This window comes from Perognathus longimembris, chromosome 13, assembly GCF_023159225.1.
Source record: "Perognathus longimembris pacificus isolate PPM17 chromosome 13, ASM2315922v1, whole genome shotgun sequence".
Lineage (NCBI taxonomy): Eukaryota > Metazoa > Chordata > Mammalia > Rodentia > Heteromyidae > Perognathus > Perognathus longimembris.
Genome location: NC_063173.1, coordinates 22,604,945 through 22,622,354, shown reverse-complemented (window position 1 = coordinate 22,622,354; position 17,410 = coordinate 22,604,945). Strand labels below are relative to the sequence as shown.

The 17,410-nt window shown below is 39.3% G+C and overlaps 1 protein-coding gene across 28 annotated transcripts in view; it reads left to right on the top strand.

Moving 5' to 3' along the window:
• Sox6 (SRY-box transcription factor 6) overlaps positions 1–17,410 on the top strand; it is a 538,528-nt gene that overhangs the window by 494,428 nt on the left and 26,690 nt on the right. For all 28 annotated transcript variants that reach the window (XM_048360339.1, XM_048360343.1, XM_048360350.1 and 25 more), the window contains one exon: positions 338–446. In XM_048360339.1, coding sequence (XP_048216296.1) covers positions 338–446 — 109 coding nt within the window. The remainder of the gene's footprint in view (positions 1–337; positions 447–17,410) is intronic.

Sequence of the window (17,410 nt, the reverse complement as noted above, 5' to 3'; positions counted from 1 at the left end):
AAGGAAGGAATGGAAGAAGGAAGGAAGGAAGGAAGGAAGGAAGGAAGGAAGGAAGGAAGGAAGGAAGGAAGGAAGGAAGGAAGGAAGGAAAGAAGGAAGGAAGGAAGGAAGGAAGGGAGAAAGAAAGAAAGAAGGGAGGAGGGAGGAAGGAAGGAAGGAAGGAAGGAAGGAAGGAAGGAAGGAAGGAAGGAAGGAAGAAAACTCTGTATTAAGATTTTAAGGAAGAAAAAGAAAGTCTGCAAATTTAGGTTTTGCCCAGGAAGGAAGACAGAAACTAGAAGAAAGAAAGTGGCTGCTTTGGAATCCAAATTAAGTCCCTGATTATTCGTCCCTCTAGGAAAGAACACGCTTTGAGAATTTGGGACCTCAGTTAACAGGAAAGTCAAGTGAAGATGGAAAGCTGGGCCCAGGAGTCATCGACCTTACTCGGCCAGAAGATGCAGAGGGTGAGTGGCTTTTCTGTAGCTCTTTTCTGCTTCTCTGTGTATTCCCAAGGGATACCTGAGGAGTTAGATGTCGGGTACCATTATGGCCTTGCTTGGGAATCACCAGCTGGCTTTCTAGGCAAAGCACAGGAAATGTTGGTACTTAACGGTACTAGTTTAAAGTTGTTTTGTTTTGTTTTGTTTTTAAAATAACCCTCCACAGTCCAATAAACAGCAGAATTCTATTTCTTTCATCTACTTATTACTTTTCTGTTGTGAAAAAGAAAAAAAACACAGCATATAATGCAGGATTTTTTACATGTCATTTAATTCCAAATCAAGTGAGCCTATGGCATAATCAAATCATTCTAGGGATTAAATGATTGCTTAGAGAAGATTTGACATCATTTTTGTAGTTGCTCAGGAGAGAATCAGACCAGGCCTGGCCACTAACCATGACTGACATCCTTCGATGTCTGAGTGGAAAGAACAGCCTTGCTTTCAGGATGTTTACCTCCAGCACTGTCGATGCTTGCTCGCTCCTCTTCCTTTTTTGTTTGTTTGTCTTAAATGCACAAGCAGCACATCAGCAGAAACTGCTCCCCAGAGGCCCCGTACAATTTATGGGTTAGGTCAGCACTTTGGTAGTAATGTTGCCTGGTTATTTACTGTGTCATCACAGAGTAGGGACTGGTTTTCCCGTTAGCTGTTTCTTTGGCAGAATCTGTCCCACCAGTCAGGGGAGATTAATTTGTTCTCTTTAGAGTAACGTGATACTTCACCCATCTCAGGCCCCAGCGAACAGTCCTTTTTTAGCTTGAGGGGAAGATTCTTACGAGTATCCCTTTGATTGGCAGGCTTTCTTCCAGGACCTTTGAAAAAGCATAAAGGCATTTCTTCATAGCAGAATCTGAACTGGGCCTTCCAGGTAGCTCAGAAGGCCCTGACATAAGTTCTAAAGGATAGGTAGTAGCAGACTTAGGAAACACTTGGAGAATTTCCAGAAGGCAGGTTTTTCCTACTAGTGAGAGAGACTAATGTCTGATGGTTGTTCTGGTGACGAGATGACAAAAAGCATATTGATTGGTATGTGCCTGTGTATGGTGTGTGTGTGTGTGTGTGTGTGCATGCGTGTGTGAGTGTGCATGCATGTGCGCTTGAGAGAGAGAGAGACAGGTTAGAAAGAGAAAGAGAAGGAATGAAAAAGGAAGATAATTAGGAAAGGAAGGATAGAGGAATCCCAAGCAGAGCTATACTTGAAGCATGTATAGCAAGAGCACACTGACATTTTCATAAGCACCACAAGTGCAAGTTTTCCATTAGCAAAAGTTAGGATTCCTCTGTCTATAGAGCCCAAATGATGGTTAGTTAGCCAGTAGCAACTCAGATCTTGTGGTTGGCTTGAAAGTCCGTGATGAAGTCTGTGAACGTCTGGCCCATCTCAATTATGTTGGAAGATTGTACTATGAAGTATCTAAATATTTGACCTTATATAATAGTATCACTTTGGAGTATGTAGTCCATTTGGCTATAGAATATTATAAGTTACAGTTAATATAATAAGGTTAGGAGGGAGGTGTGTGTGTGTGTGTGTGTGTGTGTGTGTGTGAGAGAGAGAGAGAGAGAGAGAGAGAGAGAGAGAGCCAGAGGGGGGGAGAGGCAGAGAGAGAGGGAGGGAGAGAGAATTTCCTGTTCCTCATGCAGGAAATGGGAGTTTAAAACTCTAATTTGGTTTCTTAATTGTGTATTGGTTATAAATATAGTCAGTTGCCTCTCAGTAATGCTGATAATCAAGTTGATGGTATCATATGCTTGATAAGTGACTATTCTGGAGTTATTAAGCATTATAAAAAGAGAAAATTAAAAAATTATAGAGAATCATATTTTAGAATTTGTTCAGAAATTCAGATCTCTAAAAATTCCATTCCATATTTACATTGTCTATATTTGAATAACTGTTCCTAGCTACTGTTAACTCAAGAAACATTTATCAAGCACTCATGCATAATGACGTGAGTGTTTTTACAGACATGTTCTCATAAACTGTGTGAAGATTGCTTTTCCATTTAACAGGTAAGAAAATCGAGACTGAGAGTCATTACATAACTTACTATGGGCCACATAATAAAGCTAGAACTGAGATTTGATGCCAGGCTCAACTTTCAGCTGCCTACCACTCCCTTGTACATACAGAGAAATAGGTGGTACCTTCGGTTTTTTGAGCAAACTCCTTGTGACCTTCCTCAGTATGGCCCATTTCCTCTCCCCTAAATATAGCAGGTCATGCCATACAGCGGCTCTCATGTTACTCCATCACACATAGCAGCAGGGCCTGATGAGTGTAACCATAGAAGGGCTGTAGTGGCCCAGGAGCTTAAGGAGCGTGTGAAAACCTCCCTTCAGAAGCTCGCCCAGAGTTGCCATTGAGACCTCATGTGCTTTGGGGGACTGTGAGTTCATGAATGGCGTCAAGTTACCTGCTCTAATACGGAGAGCAATGCCTTTGTGAGGGCTGCTGACTTCTGCTGACTTCAGGCTATTTCCTGGCATCTGTTCAAGTGTGAGCTGATTGCAAAGCCTGCTGGGGTTACAGTTTGTATTAAAGTTGGGGTAGATAACAGGTACACATAATACTCTCTCTACTTGCATCTTCATATTTCCCTCTGCAAGAAGATTAAACAGGCCTTGAAGTATTGGAAAAATGAGAAAGTATATTTGCTCTTATACTGAATTTGTGGTTGAACAAAGACATTTCTTGGAGAGAAAGAGAAACAGAGACAGAGATAGAGACAAAGAGACAGACAAGAGAGACAGAGAGAATGAAGGAAGACTAAAAGGGAAAGCTCAGCACTAGTGGCTCATGCTTGTAATCCTAGCTACTCAGGAAGCTGAGATGGAAGGATTATGGTTCAAAGCAGCCTGGGCAGGAAAGCCCATGAGACTCTTATCTCCAATGAACTACCAAAAAGCTAGCAGTGGAGCTGTGGCTCAAGTGGTAGAGCACTAGTCTTGACCAAGAAAGCTAAGGGACAGTACGTAGGTCCTGAGCTCAAGCCCCAGAATCAGCACCAAAAAAAAAAAGGGGGGGGGGAAGGAGGAATGAATACAGAGAATACAGACAGACAGTATTCATTGAGATACAGTGTTAAGTAGAGCAGGACTTCCTTGTACTCGAGAGAATTGAGAGAGAGTTGCCACGTGTGTTCTGAGCCCCAGCTCAGGAGCTCCTTCCTCTTCTCCATTCATACACGACCATCTCCAAATTCTCTCCAGCTTAAGAACAGTGATTATAAGGGTTGTATCATCTCTATATTTCTGTGGATCTTCAGAATGGACTAAAATAAGTCAACCCAAAAGATGGGGTCCTAGTTCAACCAGGCCTCCCAGAAAAATACCTGCCAGCCGTGAAAATGACAACATCACTTAGTAAGCAATTTGAATACTTGCTTCATAGCCCTGGGCCTGGAGCAGCAGAGAAAAGGTCACCAAAAGAGGCAGCTGTGCATGTGTATTAACCACTCATCAAAATCAAAGGACAAAACCAAAGCAAGGAAAACAGAAATTAAAAATATAAAAGGCAAATGCCTTCAAAATTTTATTTTTAAAGTCCAGCTGTTATTTGGCTTGAATGTGACAAGACAGCATTTCTGTTCACCATGATATTTATAAAGCTAGACTCATTGGTGCTGAGGACTCAGGAAATATGGTTAAGGTTTTGTTATATTTCAAAGTAGATGAAGGTTTAACATATATTGATTATACAGAATTTTTTAATATTCCATACAGGACAAATGAAGAAGAGGGACTTGATTAGTTGGGTTTGTCATCTCATATTAGCAATGAAGAACTTTTAAGGACTTTCTCTATAGCATTTCCCCTCTCCTTGCTCCACTTAGGCAAGAGTACAACTCAAATGCCAGTCTCCCAATTTGGAGGTTGCCTAGTATCATAGGAAAGGCTCTTCCCTGAATATTGGGAGACTGGCATAAAGTCCTTTTCCTAAGCGACTGAAAACAATTAATTGCTACCTCTGAGGTTAAATTTCTTTATCGTTTAAAAGAGGTATGTTGAACTGGGCATGGTGGCTCACATCTGGAATCCTAGCTACTCAGGAGGCTGAGATCTGAGGATCAAGGTTCAAAGCCAGCCCAGCCAAGCAAATCTGTGGGACCTTTATCTCCAATTCACCACCAGAAAACCAGAAGTAGTACTGTGGCTCAAAGTGGTAGAGCACTAGCCTTGAGCAAAAAAGCTCACCCAGGCCCTGAGTTCAGGCCCCACGACCAACAATAACAACAAAAAAGAGGTATGTTGGATTGAATTATCACACAAGTTCCTTCCAAATCTGCAGTTGTGATTAGGGGCTTCATAAAAGACTGGGTATGTTTCTTATAAGAAAGATGGCCCAACCACAATAAGTTACATTTAGTTGTTGTTTTTTTCAGAGAAATACCTTAGAGAATAAATTTGTGTCACTTGCTGAAATGAGTTTTCATGTTCTTTGAGCTTTCCTGTTTATTAATGAGAATCTCTCTACTAGTATTTCCCAATAGTCCTTCACAGATTGGCTCCTTCTCTCTGTTCTCATTCTCTTACCCCAGCAACAATATTTGGCTTTTCAAAATATATTCTGTCTCTTTGCTCTTCTCTTTTCAGTTTTCTCTTTTCAGGTCTTGCACTATCTCTTTCAGTCTCTGTTTTTGTCTCTCAAACCTGGATTTCATATTATTTCCAGTATGATTTGGATAAGAAAACATTCTTCCTAAATTTTTCATCTATTGTACCTCAGCTTCAGAGCAAGACAGTACTTCATTCGGATCTAAGGAAGAGTGAATTACGAGCCTATAATTTAGAGATGAGCACTGAAAGTGTTTGGCAGACTTCAGGCCCTGGATTGAAAGTGGAATGATGTGCTATTTCCCATGAGTTAAAAATGTCTGTTCATTTGAGTGGAAATTAATATGTGCCATATGAATTCCCATGTTTAGGACTGTGAGTGTTTGCGTGTGTGTGCCAGTACTGGGGCTTGAACTCATGCCTGGGTGCTGTCTCTTAGCTTTCTTTCTTCCACAAGGCTAGTACTCTACTACAGCTTGAGTCACAGATCCATTTGGTTTTCTGGGCTTTTGTTGTTGTTGTTGTGTTTTGCTGGTTAATTGGAGGTGAGTCTCACATACTTTTTCTGCCATGGCTGGCATTGAGCCACTATTCTCAGGTTTCAAAATCCTTAGTAGCTAGGATTACAGGTATGTCCCACCAGCACTCAGCTTCCATTCCCAGCTTTTTGCTGTATAATTGGAGCTAAGAAGTCTTACTGACTTTTCTGCCTAGGCTAGCATCAATCCTGGGCCTTCACATCTATCTCTCAGCCTCCTGAGTCGCTAGGACCACAGGTATAAGTGAGGACTCTTGCTCCCAGATTTATTTAGAAGCTTTTTATAGATAGTTATGAATTTGTGAATTGGATCACAGCTCAGATGGCCTTTAATCTTCTCAAAGTCTCTTCCTCTTCTTCCTTCTTTGTGGAATCCTCTGGTTGGCTCCAAGTTTTATATCTCAGGATAGTTTTATTAGTGCCAGCTTAAGCTCCATGCTTAAGGATAAATAGCAGAGGCCACGAGGTTTTCTACTTAACGTGCTCCCTTAAAAATCCTGCTTTCTCTTTGATCCACATTCTTGGACATTTTTGAAACTTTTCTTACTCCCCTTGCCCTCTCTAGATGCTTGCTCCTGGTGCAAGAGAAAGATTGATTCCATGATACATGACTCATTCAAGACAGCAGAGGCAAGCTCTAGCCTAATCTAGGGTGGGATTTAAGTGCTATAACTGCTTGTACTCTGGAATGTAAAGGTCATTAGTTCAAGCACACCAGAGCAGAATACAGGCTTCACATTGCAACACTTAGATTTTCCGATTTGGAATAAAGAAAAGAGGTCATGAAATCTATAATTCTGGCCAAGAAATCCCTTGCATATCTCTGATGTGGTCATTTCACTTTTTTTTTTCCCAAATGCTTTCAATAGAATAATGACAGGAAGCTGATGCCATATGATGCTCGTTCCAATTCTCTTAGTCCATTTTTGTTATTAATAATTTATAGCCAAATTTGTCTGGGTTTCCTTGTAACTTCTACCCACTGGTTCTAGTCTGACTGGTGGACTCTGGAAAAATAAAAACATAATTTCTCCAGATGACACCTTTCACCGATTCAGATAATTAATTACTCAGGCACTAGAAGACTTAAATTCTAGTTTTTCTATCTAGACAAGTCGTTTCCACTTTCCTAGGTGATTTCTCTCTAATTTTACTGCCATATAATTGAACTCACTTGCCTTTAAGGACTAACTACAATTACTAAATATCAATTAGGGACTATGCAATTTTTTAAATAAATGCAACTATTAATTATCCAGAGCACAGTGGCTCACACTTTTAATCCTAGCTATCCAGCAGGCTGAGATCTGAGGATCTTGGTTCAAGCCAGCCTGGATAGGAAAGTCTGTGAGACTCATCTCCAAGTAGTGAATCTGTGGCTCAACTGATAGAGTGCCAGTCTTGTGCAAAATGTCTCAGGGACAAGGAGTGACCAGGCCCTGCATTCAAGCCCCTTTGTTCAGAAGTATCCCAGAGATGACAAGTCTTTGTGTAGGAAGATGTCCAACTACTAGAACATGTAGCAGGACTAAAAGAGAAAGGAATTGTACATATAAAAAGACCTTGGTAAATCAGAGGGTAGTGCTATGGGAATCGAGATCTGGCTTTCCATGGCTGTCTAAAACAGTGTGTCCAAGCATCTCGAAGAAGTGAATAGGCAGTGAATAGGCAGTCTCCACAGAACAGCAGACTGGGGTCATAAGCCAGACCACGCAGTGAGGGAGGCACAAGACATGGTAAAGATGAGTAACAGCCACATGGGCTAAGAGATAAGCAGAGTTCAAGAAGCCTTTTGCTCTGGACTAACTCTGTTGTATGAGTATCACAGAAATGTATTTTACTGTGGATATAAACAGTTTTAGAGGATCCTGTGCACCAGTTTATATCAGCACTATATATAAAGTGCAGCACTCTTAAACAAGCAAATAAACTTCTCCTAAAGAAATATATTTGCTGTGTCTTAAAAGCTCCCAAATAACTTTTAATGTTGGTAGAAAACAATTTCCATTGAACTCTTCAAGTGATAGATAGTACTGATGGGACCAGAGAGTGAAATGTCAAGATTCTTGTATAACTTCATCCTCTAATACACCATAAAGGAGATTCAACCTGCTCCTCATACTTGCTTAAGCTTGAAAGCCAATCACAAACCCAGGCTTCCTTTAGTGAAGAAACTAGCCTCTCCGAGTGGCTGATTTCTCAATGGATTGCATTTTAATGAGTTGCCAATGGCAGTACGTAAAATCACAGCCAAAACAAATATGTCTACTTTGCTGTTGGAATATCCTTTAAGCTGAGGAAGACATGCTATTGTTGAATCACACAAAAGTATTACCCAACTCTAAAGCAACTAGGTGTCAAAGATTGTTACCCACCAAGAAAATTAGACTCAAGACAAGAACAGCTAGCAGATGGTCCCAGTGGGATTGCAAAATTAGTCTTTGCTTCCTTAGCACTATTTCTGCTACACATAAATGAAAACACTAGAACAAACCCTGGTGATAGAGGTCTGTCTACTATGTGTGAATTCACTGTGTAAACTTGGAGTGTAAAATTGTCTAGGCCTCTGTCCCAGAATTCCCATTTCCTAGCAACAAGAGCCACCTAAATTTCTACATGAAGGCTGTAGAATTTCGCCTAACCTTAGGCTGGTAGGATTTGAAAATCATCTGGCTAATTCTGAATGTTCTTTTAACTTATCTCAGCTTAAAAGTCAAAACTGGATTTCTCTAATTGGCTTTTTCCCTTTCTGCAAGTAACAGTGTTATGATAGGGTTTTGTTTTTGTTTTAACTTTAGTCAGAATATTCTTATGTTTGGCTACCCCCATCTTCTGGATACCTGTCTTGCTTTATTTTTCCTGTTTGCTCATGTTGTTTGCACCTATAATATACATTCTATTTTTGTAGTTTTTGGAGATAGTTCTCTGTAGGTTGAACTCCATTGCTAAGAACCACTCTTTCCAACCAGAATCTATCTCTGAGGGCCTCACAATCTTCAGCTTTACTTGTAAGGTTTAAACAAGTTATAGTTTTCTGATTATCTCTCATACCTTTGTGTTCACCAAGCTCAACACAAAGCCTCTATACACTTGTACTCAGCAAATGTTTGTTGAATTGAATATGTCCTGGAAATAGCTGGATTCCATGTTTCAGAAGGCCTTGAATGTCAGACTGAAGAATTTGGACTCTGCCACAAAATAGATAGGTATTAACCTTTAACTGTTAAAGATTGACTTAGGTCCAGAGGCTAAGAATAATGGAAATACAGCAGTTAGGTTGGCCCTGGAGCTCTGTGAGTCTCTTAGTTCCTCTCCTGTCTTTATTTATAGCTGGATGCATATCCATATTATGTCATGATAAAGCTGAGCATATTAAAGTATCTCCTTTTCTCTTCTCCTTCTGAATATACTACATACATGCGGATGCTTATGCCTGATCAGTACCTGACAGTTTTATACTTGTACTTCTTGTATGAGAGAGGGATTTTTTTCCAATTGTTGTTGTTTGGTGGATACTTTCACCTTAGACCTGTTGCTTCAGGTAAAGTCATGGTGCCAGAGGGAAGAGATTGTGTAAGAATACTTAAGCATTTGCATTACAGTATAAACAGTTACACTATAAACAGTTACATACAATATAACTGAAGTAAAAATATCCCATCTGAGCTCTGAAGAGAAAAATTTCATAAGTAATATATTAAACCATTTTAAATGTATATAAAATGCAAATTGAAACTTACTAATATGTATGTGCATATGTATATTATACTATATAAAATTTGTCTACACACACAAACACACACACACACATAATTTGTTTTTGCCAGTCCGGGGGCTTGGACTCAGGGCCTAAGTAAGCACTGCCCTTCTTTTTGCTCTACTTCTTGAGCCACAGTGAACCTTCCAGCTTTTACTGTTTATGTGGTGCTGAGGAATTGAACCCAGGGCTTCGGGCATGCTAGGCAAGCACTCTACAGCTAAGCTACATTCCCAGCCCCACACTTTTTTATAGCAGAGAAACTCCTTTATCATTTCAACTGTTCTGTGGAAAGGCTCCTGCTTATGGATGGTGTAGTTACAGAGGATAATAGCTAGTTCATGTTAAAGCATAGTTAAAGCTCTTACTAGGAAGGAAAAAAACAACTTTAAGATGTTCCTGAAACTGTCTTGTCCACCATTTCTTATAGTTCCATGGGTTGTAATCCTAATACTTCATCATTCCAATGGGTCTTTTATTTAAAGAAGTAATCTTGACACTGTATTGGAAATGAACTATACAACTTGAGGTAGGGTGGTCAGGAGGGGAAAACCTAGGAGAAAATAGGGAAAGATGATGCTGTTAAAACAGAAATGCACTCATTACCTGACTTAGGTAACTGTAACTCCTCTGTATATCACCTTTACAATAAATTTAAAAACAAATAAATATATAAATAAAGTAATCTGTAAATGTACAGGATTCTGTTCTCTTCCTTTTGTCTGCTTCTGGTTAGGGCAGCTAGGACTGTTTTCTATTCCCATGTGCAGGAATTATTTCATTTTAATCTGTATCCTAGAGACCCTTTTGAAATATATTTTCAGCTTTGGATCAGAAGAGAGACACTATTAAGGGAAAAATTGCCTCCCACAGCCAATTTATAGGCTAATATTTTTTTAACTATGTGAACAACAGGACATGAACACATCAGCCACATAAGAGTAAAGTCTAGAAGATGACAAATATCACTTATTCTCTCATGTTCTTGTTGCTAAAATGAACATTCTACTATTTCTGTTGCCATTCTTACTGCTATTTTTCCTAAGGGAACTACTATTTAGTGTACTAGTACTGGGTTCCAGTCACTTTATTGAAAACTAACATACATTCTCATTTGTTCCTCAAAATGATGTTGCAAAGTAGACATTGTTAGCTCTTTTTGTAGGGAGATAAAATTATAGCATAAGAGGTGGTCAATAATTTATCTAAGATTCTTTACAAGGAAAGATCAAACTTGTAATTGAAGCCCTGAAATAGCTAATCACAAAGCATCTGAGCCACCATATTGCTTCTATCTCTCTGCTTCTTTCAGTTCAAGATGGCTGAACTGGTTGCCTATGTTGGAGTATCTTTTTCTTAGAGATTTCATTAAAAAGAAGAAAAATTTAATTATAAATCAAAATGTGTAGATATTTTACTTTTTAATCTTTCAGACTATGCAGATATCAGGCATATCACCTTGCATGTACTTTTCTGATTTCCAAGATACAGACATTTTGATGGCTCATATGACTACCCCAAACCCTTGAGCTGCCATCTTCTTAATACTATGTTTATATCCCCATCTTAAAAAAATAGCTTTTCTTGGACCCAAAAGCCATACCTCTCATACTAATAAAATACAGATTCTCTTGAAAAAAATGCAATGAAGTAAAGTGAAACAAAGAAGAGAGGCCAGTTCAATTAACTAGTAGGAGTTTTTAAGGCAAGATCTGGATGCCATTAAAACAATTCAGTTTTAGAAATTCATGATGATAACAAGTGTCAATATTAGTGATAATAATATTTAAGTTATCTGAGTTGTGTTGCCATTGACTAATGCTAAAACTAACCTCTCTAAATGACACATTTCCTCATGTGGAACAAAGAATGTGAATTGGGCAATCTTTATTGTCTCTCATGTTTATGTTATCCAATTTTATGAGCATGTTTTATGCTAATGTTGGGCTGTTCAAGGAAGGTCATTTTGTAAGTTTGTTTGAATGTGTGTGTGTGTGTGTGTGTGTGTGTGTGTGTGTGTATCAGTTGTAGTTCACACACATCTGATAACACTGGAAAAGTATTCAGATTTGATATTCCCCTAAAGCTCAGACTTGTCTTACTGTCTTTCTATGGTTTCCTGGAAGTAAGAAGGTCAGTATCTCACAATTGTGCAGGGTGAAAATCAATAAGAGAAAAGTGAGAACCAACCATCTCCAAGTCTCTAGAAGGTATGGTGCATTTTTCCCATTGAAAACATTCTTACAAGACACTTAACAGAATAAAAGAGATAAAAATGGATATTTGCATGAAATCTGAGTTTACAGACTCCTGGATGCTAATGAAGCATGCAGACATCTGAGTGTCTAACATTTTCACTGTTGAAGATGCCTGCTGTTCTTTGCTGTCTCCATTGACCTTTCAGTATTTACTTTGTGGCAGCCTGGGACCAGCCTGAAGGCTCATCTATAGATAAGACCCAGTGCAATCACTTTGCTGGGGTACACAGACTAGTGAGGAAGGTAGACACATGAAACTGGTAATTTGGGCAAAATACGATAAAGGTAGAGGTAAGCGTGGTGTGGCTCCTGGGGGTCCTAGAGTATCTGTATATCCTGGAAGCCATATAAGTCTCCCATTGAATAGACAGACCCCAAAATGTGTCTACAATGAGTGATTGTGTGAGATGAATATGTAATTCCAGGAAAAGAGGAAGCTCAAATTCTTAGCATAAAAACCAAATGCATAGATACTGCTGACTAGACGTGGTACAGTGTTATCAAGCAAGAAGCTTTGAACAGAATAGCTGGAGACAGTGGAGGAACCACAGGATGAAGGCCTAAATCACGGAAAGCCATGTATCCATGTAGGAATTCAGACTCAGGAAATATTGAAGGGAGTTTTAAATGTAGGAATGGCCTATTCAGAATTGTATTTATGGCAAATCATTCTGGTTGAAATTAGAAAGAGGTATTTAGGTGGAAGTTAAAAGATTTTTAAAAAAATGGAAGAATACCAGCCAGAAGGCTACCTTTTAAGATAGCTCAGTAGAGGCTGTAGGGTTTAGGGAGTCAGTGAGGGTAGAAAAGGGAAGAAGGACTTCATCGCATCTGGTGACTAATTTCCTCTTGATTTCTGCTGCTTCATTTCATGTGGAGTCTATGATAGGAACTGGGGTGGGCTGAAGCCAGAAAATGCAGAGCAGCATGAATTATTTAGTCTACCAGCTTTTCACCAGTCATGTATTCTCCAAGGGTGTCTTCTTGAACCTGAGCCTGGTTCTCCTGAAAACTTGAGAAGCCAGAACCTGTTGTCTTATTCATCCCTAGTGGTCTCTGGTTCAAACTTAAATGCAGCCTTTTTGCCTGAGTTCAACAGCTTGTAAGCCCTCCTTCTGTGCCACCATCCAGCGTGTGGATAACAAGTGGAATATTTGATGTGTTGTGCTACTTTCAGGTCATTGAAGTAAAGACGCACGTAAGTTATCCCAGCTGCCCTGGGATTCTATAGTTGAAAAAAGATAAAGGACTCTGTTTAGCTATCTGTGTAAAGAAAATATAACTTGAGAATTAAAAAAAAATGAAAACACCAAAGTAAACACAGGCACCAAAACTTAAAGCAGGAGACTCCTGAAAACACAGACTGGTATATCACTGGTTAGAATTTCCTTCATTTTGCAAAGCCACGAGCCACATGCATCAGCTCACCACAAAGTCATTAAGCCTTTTTAAGCTCAGATGAAAAACATTAACAAATACCACAAAAGGCTTTAGTATAGCCCCTTTGTTCATTCACATATGGCACTTTATAACTCCTGCGCCACTCCGGTCGTGTGTTTGTTTAAGCTGCCTCCATCAGGCTGGTCCTGAAAGAACAAAAGACATCTTGAGCAATCCTAAGCAGGAAATGGGCTAATCTAAACATGGTTTGTGACACTTTAAGTAGAATAGAAAGCGGAGGGATTGATTAGTCATTAATGTCCAATTGGCTCCATATGTATGTTGCAATAATAAAGCCTTTTTTCAGAGCAGTAGCAGAGTTATTGAATTAGAGGTTTATGTTTCCTCAGAGCTGACCTTAGGGAATTCCCTTTTGGTTCTTCTTGTTGATCTTTTAAGGAGAATGGAGTTTCTAATAGAAAAATATAGAAGGCTTATCCACAATAACACTTGCTCATAATCCTGCAACCAAGGAATGCATTAATTTAGCATCCTTCTAATCCCTGCTGTAATTTCAGTTGTTAGTGCTTTCTTTGAATGCCTTTGCGTCTTTGGCGGGGCAGTATTTCAGAGACCAATTAGATAGTGGCATGAACTTCATAACTGGTAATGGGCTCCTCTAATGTGCTTAGCTGTGCAGAGAAATCTCATCCTTACAGGGGGAAAATTATGTTCCAGTCTTGGAATGGAGATTTTGAAATTCAGTTATTTCAGAGCACTGACTAGTGACTGGGGTAGACTGATAGAAGACCTAAGTTCTAGAGCTAGTTCTACTCCTAAGGTGTACAACAGTAGTACCTCTTTGAGCCTTGGTTCTCTTGCTGGTCAAGTGCTCCAAATGACATCTACCTTCTCCATTTCAAAAGATTGTAAAAGGGGTCAAGATAATGATGTATTTAGTAAAAATATTTATAAATATTACTTTGTGATTTACTTAACACATCTGATGTTGCTATCCCAGAAACCCATCTCTGGACTTTGTATATCAAAAATATACTTTTCTAAAGAATTACTTGGGGCCAGGTACTTGGCTCATGCTTATAATCCAAGCGACTCAAGAGGCTGAGACCTGAAGGATCATAGTTCAATAGAGAAGTCCACTAGACTCCAAAATAGCCACAGAAACTCCTAGCTGAAGCCAGGTTCCAGTGGCTCATGCCTGTAATCCTAGTTACTCAAGAGGCTGACATCTGAGGATTGTTGTTTGAAGCCAAACTCAGGCAAGAAAGTCCACGAGACTCATCTCTCCAATTAACCATCACAAAAGCTGGAAGTGGAGGTAAGGCTAGCCCTAGCAAAATAGCTCAGGGACAGCTCCCAGACCCTGCGTTCAAGCCCCAGGCTTGCACACACACACACACACACACACACACACACACACACTCACACACACACACACACACACACAGGCTGGAAGTATAGTTCAAGCAGTAGAGTGCCAACCAAGCAAGGCAAGGCCCTAAATTCAAACGCATTCTGAAAAAAGAAAATTGTTTTGGTACTATGATTAGTGAACAAAAAATATCCATTTCCAAAGTGTTAGTAGAATGTTTTTCTTTATGTGAATAGGATGTATGACTGTCTTTAGAGCTTATCCAATAACTTTCTTCATGGAAATAAGTTCCGCAGTTGAAGTACGTAGAGCATTTGTTTTTAGTGGAGTTAAAGAAGCTTGGGATGAACACAGGGCAATGAAGATTTATTTATGGTCTTCTCCTACGTTGAAATAAGTGATGAAAACATTTTAAATTCATCAAGATAATTCATTTTTTGTTCCTCTATATTGGTTCATATTTTTCCACCAAACTTCATTCAAAACAATACATTTGTATTTACATTTTTTTCCCTTAAGTCATTTCACCTCTTTATTAAGCTATTAAGTTAAATTTTTTTTTCTTTTTTCTTTTTCTTTTTTTGTTGTTGCCAGTCCTGGGGCGTGGTTTCAGGGCCTGAGCACTGTACCTGGCTTCTTTTTGTTCAAGGCTAGCACTCTACCTCTTGAGCCATAGCACCACTTCTGGCTTTTTTCTATATATGTGGTGCTTAGGAATTAAACCCAGGGCTTCATGTATATGAGGCGAGTACTTTACCACTAGGCCATATTCCCAGCCCCTAGGCTAATGTTTTATATACAACATAAAAAGCAATGCATATTCGCCACTTCTGGCAATTCCTTTGTTTTCAGATGTGAGGAATATATTCCTTCCCCAATGATCAATGTTGGTTTTGTTGTTGTTGTTGCTTTGTTAGGGCAGGCCTTGTGCTTTGCTAGTTGAGTGTTCTACTACTTGTGCCATACTCCCTGCCCTTTTTTTTCTTAATTACTTTGTACATACGATCTTACTTTTGCTCATTTGGCTTCAGTCTATGATCCTACTATCTTGTGTCTCTTATGTTGCTTGAATTACAGGTGTGTACCACCACACCTTGTTTTGTTCATTGAGATAGTGTTCACTAAATTTAGCCCAGACTGGCCTTGCTTGAACTATGATCCTTCTACTTCTGCTTTGAAAGTAGCTGGGATTGTAGTTCTGAGCTACTATGCTTGGAATGATTAAGGCTCTTTATCAACCATGGAATGTATTTTTCCTGCCAAGTAAAATTCTGTTGTTGTTGGTTTGGGGTTTTACTTTTTACAAGAAGAAATTAAATTTGAATTTGAAGGAGCCTTTTTATAATAAAAGTAAGTTAAACTTCTGGCAGTAAGCAGACACAAGAATTTAGCAAAAGGCTTTCATAATTAAAGACAGACAGCTGTTAACCATTGCTATAACATATTGAATTAGAACTCTACTATATTAAGATAGATTTTGTGGGATAAACATGGTGAACAAATTGGATGCAATTTTAATACTCTCCTCTTGTAATTTTTCATATCCCTTCTAAAATTTCTTCATCTTCTACCTTTTATTTTCTTATGTGTGCATCATCATTTTCTCTACTAACCCAAATAAGGGACAATATATTAAGTATATCATGCAACTCTTTGCAAAATACAAGATTTTGGAAAGTGATTGTCAACAGTTCTGTAAGGTAACCTGATAATATTTGTATTTCTTTTCTATTCTTGGCAATCTTTTTAACCTTTTTACTGACAGTACTGAGCTTTGAACTCAAGAACTTCATGCTTGCTAGGGGAATACTCTACCACTTGAACAATGTCCCCTGCATGTTTTTACTTCATTTAACTTTTGACGGGGGTGGGGGGAAGGGGGGGCAGGGTCTTGAGTCTTTAACAGAATGAGAACATTCACTGCTATTACTGGATTCTTGAACATATTTATCAGGAAAGGGTGTTGAATTGTGTCAATACCATTTTCTCAATCTATTGTGAAAGTTTAAAATATAAAAAGCATTTTTCTTTGTGCAGTTAATTAGAGAATTATATTTTCTGACTGCCAAATTATATTTCCTGGTTTTATATTGCTGAGATAAATCCTACTTGGCCATGATATATTGTCCATATTGCCATTGCTGGATTTGTTGGGAAGTGTTTTTCCCACTCTCTGTGTCTGAGCTAGATTATTATTTTCTGTCTCCCTCCCTTCCTCCCTCCCTCCCTTCCTTCCTTCCTTCCTTCCTTCCTTCCTTCCTTCCTTCCTTCCTTCCTTCCTTCCTTTCTTCCTTCCTTTTCTTTTCTTTTCCTTTCTCCTACCTTCCTTCTCTCCCTCCTCTTTCTTTCTCTCCTCCCTCTCTCTTTAACTTTCTCCTTCCTTCCTTCCTTCCTTCCTTCCTTCCTTCCTTCCTTCCTTCCTTCCTTCCTTCCTTCCTTCCTTCCTTCCTTCCTTCCTTCCCTCCCTCCTCTTTCTCTCTTTCTCCCCTCCCTCCCTCTTTAACTTTCTCTCCTTCCTTCCTTTCTTCCCTTCCCTTCCTTTTCCTTCCTTCCTTCCTTCCTTCCTTCCTTCCTTCCTTCCTTCCTTCCTTCCTTCCTTCCTTCCTTCCTTCTTTCCTTCCTTCCTAACGTCCTTCTTTCCTTCTGCCAATTGTTTTGTTTGTTCTTTAAGTTTTTGGTGTTTTGTTTTGTTTTGTTTTGTTTTGCCAGTCCTGGGGCTTGGACTCAGGGTCTGAGCCCTGTCCCTGGCTTCTTTTTGCTCAAGGCTAGCACTCTGCCACTTGAGCCACAGCGCCACTTGTGGCCGTTTTCTATGTACGTGGTGCTGGGGAGTCCAACACAGGGCTTCATGTATGCTAGAGCACTCTTGCCACTAGGCCATATTCCCAGCCCCTGTTCTTTAAGTTTTTCCCCTTCTGTTCCTCCAATACTGCCTTCCTTTGAATTAATTGGATCCTTTTGAAGCATTCCATTTGAATTACACTACTAACTTTTCAGATATACCTCTGTGTTTTTTTGAACATTAGTTTTTCTAAGGACTTA